Raw genomic sequence first — 17,762 nt, forward strand, 5'->3', positions numbered from 1 at the left:
TGGAATTGGAATTGGAATTGGAAATGGAATTGGAATTTGAAGTGGAATTGGAACTGGAATTGGAAGTGGAATTGGGAACTGAACATAGGGTGGGAGTTGGAAATGGAATTGGGAATGGAATTAGAATTGGTTTATTGTTGTCACATGCACTGAGATACAGTGAAAAGATTGTCTTGCATACTGGTTATACTGACCAATCCTGATGCAGGATTTCAGCCAGAACATCTATGAACCCCTCCATAGATGCTGCCTGACCTGCCAAGTTCCTCCAGCATTTTGTGTGCGTTACTTGGATTTCAAGCAGCTGTAGATTTTCTTATGACTGTTTGTCAATGCGGAGTGGAGAGCAAGTTTGCAAATCTGACAGGAGCAAAGAATGTTGAGAATGAAGAGGGTTGATCATCGCAGCAGGGGTGAGGAACGGGTGGCAGAGAAAGAGTGCCAGGGCAGGGGTTGGTATGGGAGCAGACACACTCAGCCCTGAGACACAAGGCAGGGTCATTTGATTCCAAACAATTGGTTTATTGATCATTACAGAATGTCTCTCTGGTTCTTCCCTCTCTCTTCCCCTTTTTGCAACCATGATTCCCCTCTCCCTGCCTCCTTCCCACTCTCAGTCCACAATAGAGACTCATATCAGAATCAGGTTTATCATCACTCACATATGTCATGAAATTTGTTTTTTTGTGTGTGTATGGTAGCTGTACAGTGCAGTGCAATACATAAAATTGCTACAATACTGTGCAAAAATCTTAGGCACTCTAGTTATATATGTGCCTGAGACTTTTGCACAGTCCTGTGTCTCTCCTATAGCTGGGTGACCCAAACTGCACACGGTACTCCAGCAACACACACAAAATGCTGGAGAAACTCAGCAGGTTAAACAGCATCTATGGAAATGCAAACAAGAGAAAATATGCAGATGCTGGAAATCAAAGTAATATGCACAAAATGCTGGAGGAACTCAACAGACCAGGCAGTATCTATGGAAAAAAGTAAATAGTCGATGCTTCCAGCCAAGATCCTTCATTTGTCCTGATGAAGGGTCTCAGCCCAAAACCTCAACTGTTTACTCTTTTCCATAGACGCTGCCTGGTCTGTTGAATTCCTCCATAATTTTGTGTGTGTGTCTATGGAAATGAATAAACAGTCAACGTTTTGGGCCAGGACCCTTCATCAGGACTGGAAAGGAAGGGGGAAGAAGCCAGAATAAGAAGGTGGGGGGAGGGGAAGGATGACATGCTAGAAGGTGATAGGAGAAGCTAACCGGGTGGGGAAATGGGTGAAGTAAGAGGCTGGGAGGTAATAGGTGGAAAAGGTAAAAGGCTGGAAAAAGAGGAGTCTGATTGGAGAAGAAGGTGGACTATAGGAGAAAGGGAAGGAAAAGGGGCACCAGGGTCATGATAGGCAGGTGAGGAGAAGAGATCAGAGGCCAGTACTCCAAGTGTGGTGTCACCAGTGATTTGTGCTCTGTGTAAATAAAACAACTTTTGTTGCATAACACTCTGAAAAAGATTTCTAGCCAATACTTGTACCATAATATATAAGTTCAATGACTGTCCAATCTGGTTTTACTTGGCTATGTGGCTTTTTTTTTTATGCAGAGAATGGCGGGAGCCTGGAACGCCCTCCGGGGGGTGGTCATAGAGGCAGATACATCAGGGAGATTTAAGAAAGTCTTAGTTAGGTACATGAATGAAAGAAAAATGGAAGGCTTTGTGGACGGGAAGGATTACATTGATTTTGGCATAGATTCAATTTCGTCACAACTGTACTATGTTCTATGTTCTATCCTAAATAGCGATGGCTGCTATCAACCAGACCCAAAAATGGAGAGAGTGAACAATGTCTTGCTTCATGTCTTTATCAACCTGGCAGAAAGTTCACATCATCCAAGAAATAGAATTTATTAGGTGTCTAAAATTAACTTCAGTTTATCTAATGATGGATCCTTGATCAATCTCCCATACCAATGATCTTCCTAAAATGTAAGGTGAGCTCTATTGCTTATACCATGTAATAGTTAAATCCAAGGATATGTATTTCTAGAACATGGAACATAGAAAAATACAGTGCAATACCGACCCCTTGTCCATGGTGTTTTATGCCAGACTTTAACATACTTTAAGGTCAACCTAACCTTTCCTTCTTACATAGACCTCCATCTTTTGTTCATCCATGTGCCTCTCTAAGAGTCTCTTAAATCTCCCTGGATCTATCTGCCTCGACAACCAGCCCTGGCAGCAAGTTCCATGTGCCCACCACTCTGTGTGTAAAAAACCTAACTTCATTACAATATACCGATATTTAGACAGACAGCACCAAAGTAGTCAGATTTATAGAACATAGAACAGTACTCAACAGTGCAGACACTTTGGCTTACAATGTTTTGCCGACCTTTTAACCGACCCTAAGATCAATCTAACCCTTCCCTCCTACGTAGCCCTCCATGTTTCTATCACCCATGTGCCATGTTGAAATATTTAGTTTATCTGCAGGAGATCTGTTCTTGCAAAATAACAAGTGTTTTCTTTACGGCCTTCAGCTGACGTCCGCTCCAGTTTGACCCCTACGAAGACCCCGCAGAGTGTGAGCGAGGCACTGATGGCAGCTCAAGGGAAGGCGCCGGAAAAGAAGTTCCCCGACGACTCACAGCCACCCCCACTCCCGAAAAAGACACTCAACAGGACAAACTCAGCTCCAGGAAGGGTTCTGGCGGGTTCCTCAATGTCGAAGAGTCTGCCTTGTTCACCTGGATTTCAGATATCCAACCCACTCTATGGCATCTATGAAGGGAAGATGATATTTCAGAATAAAACGAGCTTCAGTACCCCGAGTAGTCCACTGGGCACGGAAGAAAAATTCAGTGCATTCAACAGAAGAGCAGGAATGGTGAAAGCTCGGAGTCTTGATGGGGTCCCCAGTCACGTTCCTCAGGTGGATATGGAGAAATTGACGTTCCAAATGTCAGATCTGGAACTATGGCACTGGATTAACTTTGAAAATCAGGAGGACATTTTCAGGAAACTCGCCTACCGGTGCATGATGTCCCTGAAAGGCATTTCCGCCAAGTACGCCAGTTTTTTTGTGAAAGGGGATAAGTCCGTGCTAACGTTCAGTGAAAGCAACTGGCCCGATTTCAAGCTGTCGTTCGACAAGCCTTGCTGTTACTCTAGAGATGCTGTTTACTACACAGCCCAGTACACTCAGGACCCACAAGAAGAGCTCACGTTAAAGGTAAAAGCCATTTCTTTGTGCACATTTAAACCCCAGATTTAAACACCACTATTTACTCGGAACATCCCAACCACAGAATTAGCTGTGATGACTATATGGAGTTTGCACGCTCCCTCTGAGACTGAAAAGGTTAATTGCTCCCGTTTCCTTCCACATCCCAGAGGTGTGTGCGAGATTAATTGATCACCGCAAATGTTGCTCAGTGTAGGCAGAATCTGAAGAGATAAGGTAGTGGGGGGGGGGCACTGAGGACAGTTGATAGGATATATGGAGAGTAGGTTAAATTAAAATTAGTGGTAGAATGGGATTGGTCTGAGAGCAAGCTAATATGACGGGGCATCATTTTAAGGTGACACACACAAAATGCTGGAGGAATTCAGAAGGTCAGGCAGCATCTAAATGAGCAAATAGTCCAGGTTTTGGGCCGTAACCCTTCTCCAGGACTGGAAAGGAAGGGGGAAGGGGGAAGACACCAGAATAAAAAGGTGGTGGAAGAGGGATGGCTAGGAGGTGACAGGTGAAGCCAGATGGGTAGGAAAGGTAAAGGGCTGGAGAGGAAGGAATCTGATAGCAGACGAAAGTGGGCCAATAGGAGAAAGGGAAGGAAGACGGGACCCAGGTGGAGGTGATTGGCAGGTGAGAAGAGCGAGGTGGCCAGAGTGGGGAATAGATGAAGGGAAGGGAGGGGAGGGGAGGGGAGGGAAAATGTTTTTTCACCAGAAGAAAAATCGTTATTCATGTCAACAGGTTGGAGGCTACCCAGACAGAATATTAAGTGCTGCTCCTCCACCCTGAGTATGGCCTCATTGTGGCACAAGAGGAGACCACAGACTGACATGTCAGAACGGGAATGGGAATGGGAATTAAAATGTTTGGCCACTGGGAAATTCAACTTTTGGCGGATAGAGTGGATGTGCTCAATGAAACATCCTGTTGGAAAAACTTTGAAGAAATAGCAAGCAGGATAGACAAAGGAGAATTGGCTGATGTTGTGTATTTGGATTTTCAGAAGGCCTTTGACAAGGTGCCATATATAAGGCTGCTTTACAAGCTATGAGCCCATGGCATTACAGAAAAGATTCTAGCATGGATAAAGCAGTGGCTGATTGGCAGGAGACAAAGAGTGAGAATAAAGAGAGTCTTTTCTGGTTGGCTGCCAGTGACTAGTGGTGTTCCACAAGAGTCTGTGTTGGGACCGACACTTTTCATGTTATATGTTAATGATTTGGATGATGGAATTGATGGCTTTATTGCAAAATTTGGAGACAATACGAAGATGGGTAAAGGGGCAGGTAGCTTAGAGGAAGTACAGAGGCTACAGAAGGACTTAGACAGATTAGGAGAATGGGCAAAGAAATGGCAGGTGGAATACAATGTTCGGAAGTGTATGGTCATGCACTTCGGCAGAAGAAATGAAAGGGTTGACTATTTTTCAAATGGAGAGAAAATACAAAAAAACTGAGGTGCAAAGGGTCTTGGGAGTCCTTGTGCAGGATTCCCTAATGGTTAATTTGCAGATTGAGTCTGTGGCGAGGGAGGCAAACGCAATGTTAGCATTCCTTTCAAAAGAAGTAGAATCTAAAAGCGAGGATGTAATGTTGAGACTTTATAAAGCACTGGTGAGGCCTCATTTGGAGTATTGTGAGCAGGTTTGGGCCCCTCATCTTAGAAAGGGTGTGCTGAAACTGGAGAGGGTTCAAAGAAGGTTCACAAAATTGAGGTTCAGGAGGATGAGGGGTGACCTCATTGAAACCTATTGAATGGTGAATGTGGAGAGGACGTTGGCTATGGTGGGAGAGTCTAAGCTCAGAGGATACAGCCTCAGAATAGGGGGATGTCCTTTTAGATCAGAGATGAAGACAAGCTTCTTTAACCAAATAGTGGTGAACCTGTGGAATTCTTTGCCACAGGCAGCTGCAGAGGCAAAGTTTTATGTATATTTAAGGCAGAAGTTGATAGATTCTTGATTGGTCAGGGCATTGAGGGATACAGGGAGAAGACAGAAAATTGAGACTGAGAGGAAAATTGGATCAGCTGTGATGAAATGGCAGAGCAGACTTATGGGCCAAATGGCCTAATTCCTCTCCAGTATCTTACGGTCTTATGGAAATGAGCAATCAGTTAACATTTCAGGCCATGACCCTTCATCAGGACTGGAAAGGAGGGGGAAGATGCCAGAATAAAAAGGTGGAGGGAGGGGAAGGAGACTAGCTGGAATGTGATAGGTGAAGCCAGGTGGATGGGAAAGATAAAGGGCTGGAGAGGAAGGAATCTGATAGGAAAGGAGAGTGGACCAATGGAGAAAGGGAAGGAGGAGACGCCCAAGGTGGAGGTGATAGGCAGGTGAAAAGAGGTAAGAGGCCATAATGGTGAATAAGAGATGAGGAGAAGGGGAGGGAAAACTTTTTTTTTAACCACAAGGAGAAATCACTATCTATGCCATCAGGTTGGAGGCTACCCAGATGGAATATAAGGAATTGTTCCTCCACCCTGAGGGTGGCCTCATCATGGCAAAAGAAAAGGCCGTGAACCAACATGTCAGAATAGGAATGGGAATCAGAATTAAAATGTCTGGCCGTCAGGAATTTCTGCTTTTGATAGATGGAGTGGAGGTGCGTGACGAAACTGACCAGTTTATGAAGGGTCTCACCAATGTAGAGGAGACCACTTTGGGAGTACGGGACACAATAGACGATCCCAGCAGATTCACGGGTGAGATGTTGCCTCACCTGGATGGTCTGTTTTGGGGTCCTGAATGGAGATGAGGATACGGGTGAATGGGGCAGGTGTAGTACCTGCAAGGACAAGTACCGGGATCGGAGGAAAGCACAGGGGATTTGTAAGAGGTAAGTTTAAGTGGCAGAGCAGGCTCAGCGGGCCAGATGCAATACTCCTGCTCCTGTTTCTTTTTTTCTTATGTTCTATATTCTACCATAGCCTTGGTGTGCCAAATGGCCTCTACTATGTCATAAAGAAATGCGGAATGGACATTGTTATGGTATAGGTAGTTAGTTATTGGTGAGGGATGGTAAAACTGATTAGAGCAAAGTTTGGTGCAGAGACTTGTTCTCCCTTTATAAGTTAAACTGGCTGCAAGGTGCTGAAAAAGCCCATTTTCTGTGGCTCAGACCTTGGTTCCTCCAAAGCTGCCACCTCACAAATCTCAACCCACACTCCACGGTCAAAAGTGGAAGTCACCAATCCTGTGAGAAATGGTCAGAGAAGATAAGTGTGATTTTAATACTTTTAATTATTCGTGAGCAATTACATTTGCCTCAAGAAGGCGAATTCCACCATTTATGACCCTTACTATCCAGAACATGCCTACATCCCTACCATCAGGAAGAACCCTGAAAGCCCTCATCCAACACTTCTTCCCCTCCGCCATCAGATTTCTGAACATTTTCTCTTTTGGTGCTGTTATTCATTGTTAATGATGTGGTTTCGGGGTATTTGGAGGCACACGGTAAAATAGGCCAAGGTCAGCATGGAGACCAGATCGTTGGGTGTACTTAAGGCAGAGGCTGATGGGTTCTTGATTAGTCAGGCCTGAAAGGTTATGGGGAGAAAGCAGGAGAATGGAGTTGAAAGGGAAATGGATCAGCCATGACGAAATGGTAGAGCAGACTCGACGGGCCGAATGGCCTAATTCTGCACCTATGTCTTATGGTATTTTTGTAACTTATAGTAATGTTTATGTTTTGCACTGTACTTGCTGTCATAAAACAACACATTTCATGACTCATATCAGTGATAATAAACCTGATTTTGATTCACTTTACAAGTTTTGCCATTAAATTTTACACTGACATAAGACTTTATATTGCCATATCACCAGTACTCGAACATCGATTTCCCTAACATCCTGGTTTCCTTCAGATACTCTGGTTTCCTCCCATGTCCCAAAGACCTGTGGGTGGAGAGGTTAACTGGCCATTGTAAATTGCTTAGCTGAGTGGGAGAATCTGGAGGGGAGGTCGGTGCCAGATTGATGGGGCAATTGGTGAGTATGGGTTACATGGAAAAGTAGTGGGGAATGGGAGGCCTAGACGCTTTGTCAGACATAGAAGCAGAATTAGGCATTCAACCCATTGAGTCTGCTCTGCCAATCAATGATGTTTGTTTGAATCGTTTGCAGCTCTATCTTCAAGCCTTTTCCCCTTAACCCTTAACCCTATTACCAAGCAAGAACCTACCAATCTCTGCCTTAAATATACCCAGTGACTTGGCCACAATGGGCATTTGTGGCAATGAATTCCACCCTCTGGTGAGATTCCTTCTCAACTCAGTTTTAAAGGGACATCCATTTATTCTGAGACTGTGCCCTCGGATCCCGCGTTCTCCTATTAAAGGAAACATCCTCGCCACGTCCACACCACTCCTGGCGTTTTAGTAGCCAGTAGGTTTCCCTTCCACTTCCCCACTCCCTCCAAAGTAGGGGCCAAACACCGAATGCAGAATAAGGTTCAGATCCAGAATCAAATTCAGACTTTTTGTCACACGTACATCAAAACATACTGTGAAATGCTAATGATGCGCTGGGGGCAGCCCGCAAGTGTTGCTATACATTCCACCCTCTGCCAACATAGCATGCCCACAATGTTTAATATGATCCCGTTGGCCTTGGGGTGGGGAGGTCACCGACTCTCGTGACATCGGCAAAAAAAAAGGTGACCACAAGTTAAACTCACAAACATGCCTTCAAGACAGCAAAGCGAAACAAAGAATGTTTCAGTTCATGAATTTAAAAGGTCACTGATCAAAACTATTAAGCCAATAACACATACCATATAGAGACACGGGACCCTACAGCACAGAAACAGGCCTTCAGCCCAACTAGTCCATGCCAAACCATTAATCTGCCTAGGCTTATTGACCCGTACCCAGACAATAGGCCTCCATACCTCTCCCATCCACGTACCTGTCCAAACCTCTCTTAAATGTTGAAATCAAACCCATATCCACCACTTGCTCTGGCAGCTCATTCCACACTCTCGCCACCCTCTGAGGGAAGAAGTTCCCCCTCATATTGCCCTTAAACATTTCACCTTTCACCATTAACCCATGACCTCTGGTTGTCATCTCACCCAACGTCAGTGGGAAAAGCCTCCTTGTATTTCCCTATCTATATCCCTCATAATTTTGTATACCTCTATCAAATCTCCCCTCATTCTCCTACGCTCCAACGAATAATCCTAACCTTTTCAGTCATTCACTAATACTCACGTCTTCAAGTCCCAGAAACAATCCTGTAAATTTTCTCTGTACTCTATGGAAGGGCTGTCTATGCCTGCCTTGTTCTATGTGTCCATTTTCCACCAAGGCTTGTTAGCTGTTGCTGCTTTGTTGCTGTTGCCTTGTTCAAGATCAAGTTCAAGTTTAATTATCATTCAACCATACATGAATACTACGCGCTAGGGAAATTCTAGACAGTTTCTAGAGTAGGTTACATGGGCGGCACAACATTGTGGGCCGAAGGGCCTGTAATGTGCTGTAAATTTCTATGTTCTAATACCCATGAATACAGCCAAACGAAACAGCCTTACTCCAGTGCCAAGGTCACAGTACCAACAATCATACACAGCACAAGGCACATATCGCACATTTGGCAAGAACAAGCAGTGCACAGCAGTCCACAGAAGAATGCATGCATGCATGCAATCCAGCTTGTCGTTTCACTGATCGACCACCATAGGGCAACACCAATAGAAGGGGCCAGCCTACAACCTAGCATGGGCGCCACGCTACACCGCCTCCAGTCTGTCTTCTCCAGACTGCTGCAACAGGCAAGCCCAAGACTTGAGGCCTAATCCTCACTACAACTGAAGCCGCACACCTCCCCCGCCACCTGTCTCACCAGTAAAGAAGGAAACGGATCTGCAGCGTTTCACATTATCAATATCCAACACAAGAGAAATATCCAAGACAGTCACTGGGTGATAGATTGCGCACCGTCTTTGCACACTGACTCCGATGCCTTCCTGTAGCTGGCAGTAACGTGGTCTGCACCAACTCCAGCTCCTCCCACCAACTAGTAGCTCGTTGATAGGGTAGACCTGCAGTACGTGAAGTTCTTAATGTCCTGCAATCATAAAAACGATGTTTGAAAAGAAACAAAAAAAACCTTTGGTTGGCCCCTGAGAGGCCACCGTATCCAAACACACCGCCATCTTACTGGAAGTTATTGGTGTTGTTCTGCCGAGTATTGTGGGCCATGAGGTAACGGTGTCAGAATGTGTGATGACACGCACGAGCTGCCTTTCTTAGCTTGTGTCGGCTGTTAATGCAAATGACACACTTCACTGAACGTTTCGAAGTACATGCGACAAATAAGTGAATCTGAATCTAATGTTTATTGTATTTTTAATTTTATTTTATTTAGAGATACAGCGCAGAACAGGCCCTTCCAGTCCAACAAGCCGCACTGCCCAGCAACCTGCCTATTTAACCCCAGCCTAATCACGGGGCAATTTACAGTGACCAATTAAACTACCAACCAGTATGACTTTGGACTGTGGGAGGAAACCAGGGCACCCGGAGGAAACCCACGCAGTTCACGGGGGGACCGTACAAACTCCTCATTAGGTTTTGTCGTAAAGGAGGGGCTGAGAAAATTTCCAGAGGAAATTCTAAAGCATGATGGGAACTGGGGATGCGGAAGTGGGCAGAAAAGAGTCGTGCTGAGATCCACAAAGGCTGCAAGGCCATGATTTGTATGATTTGCAAATTGCTAAGCAACAACAGACAGTTGATGACTAGAGTTTACATAGACAAAAGGCTATGCAAATAAAGACCTGGATAATCTGTCCAAGTACTTATGTAGTCTTGAACAGATGTGAAACAAAGGATCATTTCTCCTGTACTGTTTCATCACTTGTCCATTGTGTTACAGATCCACATATCAGAATCAGAATCAGATTTGTTATCAGTCGTATGTCATGAATGTTGTTACTTTGCAGCAGCAGTACAGTGCAATACTTAAATTACAATATGAAATACATATAAATTAAATAAGTAGTGCAAAAATAGTGAGGTAATGTTGCTGGGTTAATTGACAGTTCAGGAATCTGATGGTGGAGGGGAGGAACTAAAACATCAACCGTGTCTTCAGGCTCCTGAACCTCCTCCTTGATGGTACAGGTCCACAATCCCTTATCCGAAATCCTTGGGGCCAGTTGCATTTCGGAATTCAGAATTTTTTGGATTTCAGACCCCCCCCCCACCCGATACCAAAAAGTACGTATGCTCGAGTCCCTTATTTAACCTGCCTTAGTACGGTGGACTTTAGGACCCGGCGGCGCACCAAACCTATGCACATCCTCCCAAATACTTTAAATCATCTCTAGATTACTTATAATACCTAATACAATGTAAATGCTATGTAAATAGTTGTTATACTGTATTGTTCAGGGAATAATGACAAGAAAAAATTATTTCCAACAAAAACATTCAAAAAAACATAAAAATATACAGCTTCAAATGAACTGAATCAGACACATGGTAGCAACACACATAAAAGTTGCTGGTGAACGCAGCAGGCCAGGCAGCATCTCTAGGAAGAGGTGCTGCCTGGCCTGCTGCGTTCACCAGTAACTTTTATGTGTGTTGCTAACATTTCCAGCATCTGCAGAATTCCTGTTGTTTGCAGACACATGGTAAATGACTTATTGGAATAAATGTAGGACGTCACTATCACTGTCACTATAAAACTTAAGTAACTTGTCTTTGTTTATTTAAATCATATACAGTGGTAGTTCTGACACTATTTTCTTCAGTAAGACGCCACACAGACACACCATAATCAAGCTTCTGCAATAACTCTGTGTTATTGATAATGAAACAGATGCTTCCTTCTCTTTTTCTCATTGTTACCCATAGGGGTATCTGCAGCTCTTTTTGCCATTTTCACAGTGAAATTAAACACACAGTCAACAGTGAACACAAAATATCAGCGAACAGCAACTGCACGTGTAACCAGTACGAGCCCTGAGCCACAACTGACGTCTGGCGGCCTCTGCTAGTGCTGCCACGTCACACCTGAGTGACATCAGCTGTTGGCGAAAAAGCTTCGGTTTTCGGAGCTTTTTGGATTTCAGAATTTCGGATAAAGGAATGTGCACCTGTAGTAATGAGGAGAGGGCATGCCCTGGGTAGCGAGGGTCCTTAATGATGCAATACAACTTTTTGAGGCATCGCTTTTTGAAGAAGTAGTGCAAAGAGGAAGTGAAAATAGTGAGGTAGTGTTGATGGGTTCATTATCCATTCAGAAATCAAATGGTGGAGGGGACACAGTATAGGCCTTTCGGCCCATGATGTAGTGCCGACCTTTTAACCTACTCCAAGATCAATCTAACCTTTCCCTCCCACACAGTCCTCCATTTTTCTTTCATCCATGTGCCATTTTGAGATATTTAAATGTCTGCTACCTTTAACTCAGTACAGGCCTTAGTCGCCTATCATAGAACATAGAACATAATCAGCAGAGAACAGGCCCTTCGGCCATTGATGTTATGCTGACCATTTACCCTACCCCACAATCAATCTAACCCTTTCCTCCCACACAGCCCCACTTTCCTATCATCCATGCTCCTTTCTAACAGTTTCTTATAGAGATTCGGTGTTACTGTACTGATGATTTTACAGTTTGGATCCTCATCAAGAACAATTTGCTGTAGATGGTGTGTGTACAGTATTTTTATAATGTGGATCAATTTATTTCTGCATGGAAGGGTCCAACAGATGGCTCTGCTGTTGCTCACTGGGCCCTGTTCAGGGATCAATACATGGCCAGCATAACTACTGTCAAAGACAGCTGCTTTTTGGGGAAATTTGGAACAATGTATTTGTCACAGCAATAAATGAACGACAAAGGCAACTGGCTAAAAACTGGGAAGGAGCTCATTGGTAGCAGAGTCTCTATGGCCCTCGCCATCCAGGCCATACTCTCTTCTCGCTGCCACCATCAGGAAGGAAGTATAGGAGCCTCAGGACTCACACCACCAGCTTCAGAAACAGTTATTGCCCCTCAACCATCAGACCTTTGAACCAAAGGGGATGACTTCACCCAACTTCACTTGCTCCACCGTTGAATTGTTCCCACAACCTATGGACTCACTTTCAAGGACTCTTCATCTCATGTTCTCGATACTTATTGCTTATTCATTCGTTATTACTTTTTCTTTTTCTCTTTTGTATTTGCAGTTTGTTGCCTTTTGCACTCTGGTTGTTTGTCCGCTCTGTTGGGTACGATCTTTCATTGATTCTTTTATGTTTCTTGGATTTACTGAGGATTCCCGCAAGAAAATAAATCTCTGGGTTGTATACGCAGGGCTGGTCAGCAACTGTCAGCAGGCTGGATGGAGAGCGAGGTGTCTCCCACTGGAGGTTGGTTGTAGGGGATTCATAGCCCGTTCTTTAGTTAAAGCCTTCAGCATTTTGGGCATCGAGGGAGAGGGGAAGAGGAGAGCCATCCGCAGTACCACCGATGCGGCAGAGAGGGCCTCAAGATGGCTGTGGCTCAAAAGAGGGGAGCCATGGAGTCATATGTAGCTAGCCATCTGGACACAAGCTAGGGTCTGATCAGCCCCGGCTGGGTCACCTGGAGGAGGTTGTATGATGTTGAAAGACCCGAAACACCCGATGATTCCAGGAACATCACTGAAGATGTGTCCAGAAGCATCAGTAGATGTATGTACACAGCGATGACATATCTGTACCTTGATAATAAGTTTGCTTTGAACTTTGAATATTGGACAGCTTCTACATGGAGTCACCCCTGAAACATTATAAAGTGTTAGACAAAATAAGATTGAAAGGGTTCAGGGAAAATTTCCAAGGATATTGCCAGGACTTGAGGACCTGAGTTATAGGCAAAGGTTGAATAGGTTAGCACTTTATTCATTAGAGCATAGATGAATGAGAGTGGTACGAAGGGCTATTATATTTATTTGTTCTGCTGTGAATGCCCTCAGGAAAATGAATCTCAGGGTAGCATGTACTTTGATAATAAATTTGCTTTGAGGCTCAGGCAAGACTTAAAGTGATGGTACTGACTCAAGGGGTCAGTACATCTTTTCCAGCTCCAATGTCTTATGCTCTTAAAGCTAAATCTTTAACCAGGCATTTGGCTACCTGTCACTTCCCTTTACCTGGCTCAGTGTCATATTTTGCCTGATAATGTTCCTGTGAAGAACAATGGGGCATTTTTCTTCATAAATTATTGTATAATTGCTTGCCGCTGTCTTTTTTCTATTTTCCTTATATCTGCTGATCTTGTCGCGAAAATATCTGGTCCTATCAAAGGCAGAAGTACGGCTCTAAATGTTTAACTTTGGTCTAAATCATCAGTCAACTAGCTTTCGAAACTAGTAAACTGTTCCGTCAAAATTACACCTGCTCTTTCAGCTCTTCTCTCCACCATCCAGGGATCCAAATACTCCTTCTGGCTGCCTCATTTTAAGAAGGATGTGGAAGCTTTAGAGAGGGTGCAGAGGAGATTTATCAAGATGTTGCCCGGACTAGAGAGCATGTTTTATGAGGATAAGTTGAGCGAGCTAAAACTTTTCCCTTTGGAGCCAAAAAGGATGAGAGCTGACTTAATAGAGGTGTAGAAGATGACTAAAAGGCATAGATTAAGTAGATAGCCAGAGACTTTTTTTCCCAGGGCGGAAATGACTAATACAAGGAAGCATAATTTTAAGGTGATTAGAGGAAAGTATAGGGGGATGTCAGAGCCAAACTTTTTACACAGAGAGTGGTGAGTGCAAGGAATGCCCTAACAGAAGAGGCAGATACAGCAGGGATATATAAGAAGCTCTGAGATAGGCACATGGATACTGGGGAAATGGTGAGCTGTGTAGGAGGGAGTGGTTAGATTGATCATAGAGTAGGTTAAAACACCGTGGGTGAAGGGCCTGTGCTGTGCTGTAGTTTTTCTGTGTTCTATGTTCAGTGTACTGTAGTCAGTGCTCACAGTGTGATCTCTTTCATTCAAAAACCAAACATTTTCATATATCTCACCCACCTGGCCTCATCTATCACCTTCTACCCTCTTCCCCGCTCCCCACCTAATTATTATGGTAACCTCTCTTTTCCTTTTCGGTCCTGATGAAGGGTCTCGGCCCGAAATGTCGACTGTTTATTCATTTCCATAGATGCTGCCTGACCTGCCAAGTTCCACCAGTGTTTTGTGTGTGTCGCTCTGGGTTTCCAGCCTCTGCAGGATTCCTTGTGTTTATATTCAAGGGGGAATTTGACCTGTTCTGATTACACATTCTCTCGCTCTCATGTTCTCAAAGCTACCTCGATAAACATATCTTTGATCTCTTCCCATGCAAATTACATTGTGTACCCGTTGTCTTGGACAATGGTCTGCATCATGTGGTGTGTTCTATTGTTGTACCAACCAAAGCTATTTTGTGGGAGTGACTGTATTCAATAAAAAGATATTCTGTTGCAACACACACAAAATGCTGGAGGAACTCAGCAAATTCAGGTGGAATCTATGGAGGGGAATAAATAGTTGACGTTTTGGGCCAAGACCCTTCACCGGGACTGTTTATTCCAGCATTTGCAGAATCTATTCTGTTTATTCCCCTTGGTTCAAACTCATTTTTGTGGTCTTAATCATTAAATACATCCTTTATGTAACATAAGGCAGTACAAGCTAGGGGTTAGATTCCTAACTAGTGTTTTAGCAGCAGTTAGTAAGTATTATTAACCAAGACCGTTAATAAATTACTCATAGATTGTCTCAGCTCTTTATTCCTCTCCATAGATAGAAAACATAGAACAACATAGAAAACCTACAGCACAATACAGGCCCTTTGGCCCACAAAGTTGTGTCAAACATGTCCCTATCTTAGAAATTACTAGGCTTACACATAGCCCTCTATTTTACTAAGCTCCATGTACCTATCCAAAAGTCTCTTAAAAGACCCTATCGTATCCGCCTCCACCAGCGTTGCCAGCAGCCCATTCCACACACTCACCACTCTCTGAGTAAAAAACCTACCCCTGACATCTCCTCTGTACCTACTCTCCAGCACCTTAAACCTGTGTCCTCTTGTGGCAACCATTTCAGCCCTGAGAAAAAGCCTCTGACTATCCACACGATCAATGCCTCTCATCATCTTATAAACCTCTATCAGGTCACTGCTCATCCTCCGTCGCTCCAAGGAGACAAGGCTGAGTTCACTCAACCTATTCTCATAAGGTATGCTCCCCAATCCAGGCAACATCCTTGTAAATCTCCTCTGCACCTTTTCTATAGTTTCCACATCCTTCCTGTAGTGAGGCGACCAGAACTGAGCACAGTACTCCTGTAAATACAGATGCTGCTTGACCTGCTGAGTTCCTCTAGCATTTTGTGTGTGTCACTTGAATTTCTGGCATCTGCAGAAAATTCTGTATTTATGATTTTGTGTCCGTAGATCCTTGGTAGAAGGTATACTACTCTGCTATGGGAAAATGGGCGAATTATCTGATTCTCACAGTTACCGTATAGGCACCCTATTTTGAATTGCGAAGTCTCCTCCCAACAGTAAGACCATCATTTTGCAATTGGCATTAGGAAATTAGCAAACATTTATTCCAATGCAAGAGATTCTGCAGATGCAGGAAATTCAAAGTAACACACACAAAGTGCTGGAGGAACCCAGCAGGTCAGGATGTATCTATGGAAAAGAGTAAAGAATCGACGTTTCAGTAAGACCCTTCCTCGGGACTTCTCATCCGGATCTTTTGGCTTTAGTATGTAGACAACAGGCAACACAAAAAAATTAAAAGTTGAATGGTCTTATCATTCTGAAAGCTACAGAAAGTTGTAAACTCTAGCCTCCATAGTCTCCAAGATATCTTCAAGGAGCGGTGCCTCAGAAAGGTAGCGTCCATTATAAGGACCCCCATCACCCAGGACATGCCCTCTTCTCATTGATAACATCAGGAAGGAGGTACAGAAGCCTGAAGGCACACACTCAATGATTCAGGAACAGCTTCTTCCCCTCCGCCATCCGACTTCTAAATGGACAATGAATCCATGAACACTCTCACTTTCTGTTTTTGCACTATTTTTAAATTAACTATTTAAAAGACATATATATACTTACTGTAATTAATTTACTTTTTTCTACATTTTTCAAGGTACCTGTGTTGCATTGTACTGCTGCCACGAAGTTAACAAGTTTCACAACATATGCTGGTGATATTAGACCTGATTCTGACTCTGGTTTTGAATCTTCAGATTTATATGTAGTAAATCTTTACTAATACAATTAAATTTCAAAGAGACAATAAATATATTGTTTTGTTTCTACAGAGCACTGTGCAACAGTCTTAGGCACATATACATAACAAGGGTGCCTAAGACTTTTGCGCAGTACTGAATTTGTCAACATGGAGTGGAGAGCGAGTCTGTAAATCTGGCGGGAGCAAAGGATGTTGGGAATAGCGAGGGAGGAGCGCCGTGGGAGGGGAGTGGGACTGGCGGCAGAGAAGGAGTGCCAGGGGTGGGGAGTGGTGTGGCACGGGTGCAGGCACCTGTGACTCCAGGGAAAGATCATTTAATTCCAAACTATTGGTTTATTGATCATTAGGAGAATGTCCCTCTGGTGCTTCCCATTTCCTCCTTTCTCCCTTCCCCTTCTCCCAACCGTGATTCCCCTCTCCCTGTCCCCTTTTCCCAAGATGATTGCCCTCTCCCTGCCCCCTTCCCACTCTCAGTCCACAATAGAGACTCATATCAGAATCAGGTTTATCATCACTCTCATATGCCATGATTTTTTTGCAGCAGCAGTACAGTGTAATACATAAAATTACTACAAGACTGTGCAGGTCTTACGCACCCTAGCTATATATATGCCTGTGTGCCTAAGAGTTTTGCACCGTCCTGTACATGTACCACAAATGCATTTCATTCAATTCGGAACACGATACCTGACTTCTTCCAAGACATTTTCACCTTCTTGTTACTCTGAAATTAAACCCAATTTCAAAATACACTGCCTGCTTTTATACACTCAGTGGTCATTTTATTAGGTGCCTCCTGTAGCCAAATAAAGTGAGCACTTTGTGTCTGCTTGTGGTCTTCTGCTGCTGTAGCCCATCCTCTTCAAGGTTCGTCGTGTTGTGCGTTCGGAGATGCTCTTCTGCACCCCACTGTTGTAACATGTGGTTATTTGAGTTACTGTCGCCTTCCAGTCAGCTTGAACCAGTCTGGCCATTCTCCTCTGACCTCTCTCATTAAGAAGACGTCTTCACCCACAGAGCTGCTGCTCATTGGATGTTTTTTGTTGTTTTTGCACAGTTCTCTGTAAACTCTAGGGACTATTGCGCATGAAAATCCTTAGAGATCAGCAGCATCTTAGATACTCAAGCCACCCCATCTGGCACCGGCAATCATTCCACAGGCAAAGTTACTTAGATCACATTTCTTTCCCATCCTGTTGTTTGGTCTGAACAATGACTGAACCTCTTGACCATGTCTGCATGCTTTTTTGCATTGAGTTGCTGCCACATGATTGGCTGAT

At 43.9% G+C, this 17,762-nt stretch overlaps 1 protein-coding gene across 1 annotated transcript in view; it reads left to right on the top strand.

Moving 5' to 3' along the window:
• Positions 1–17,762, top strand: part of LOC140188129 (inactive tyrosine-protein kinase PEAK1-like) — a 90,793-nt gene that overhangs the window by 71,677 nt on the left and 1,354 nt on the right. The window contains exon 3 of the mRNA XM_072244105.1: positions 2,546–3,237. Coding sequence (XP_072100206.1) covers positions 2,546–3,237 — 692 coding nt within the window. The remainder of the gene's footprint in view (positions 1–2,545; positions 3,238–17,762) is intronic.

Source organism: Mobula birostris, chromosome 26 (assembly GCF_030028105.1).
Source record: "Mobula birostris isolate sMobBir1 chromosome 26, sMobBir1.hap1, whole genome shotgun sequence".
Taxonomy (NCBI): domain Eukaryota; kingdom Metazoa; phylum Chordata; class Chondrichthyes; order Myliobatiformes; family Myliobatidae; genus Mobula; species Mobula birostris.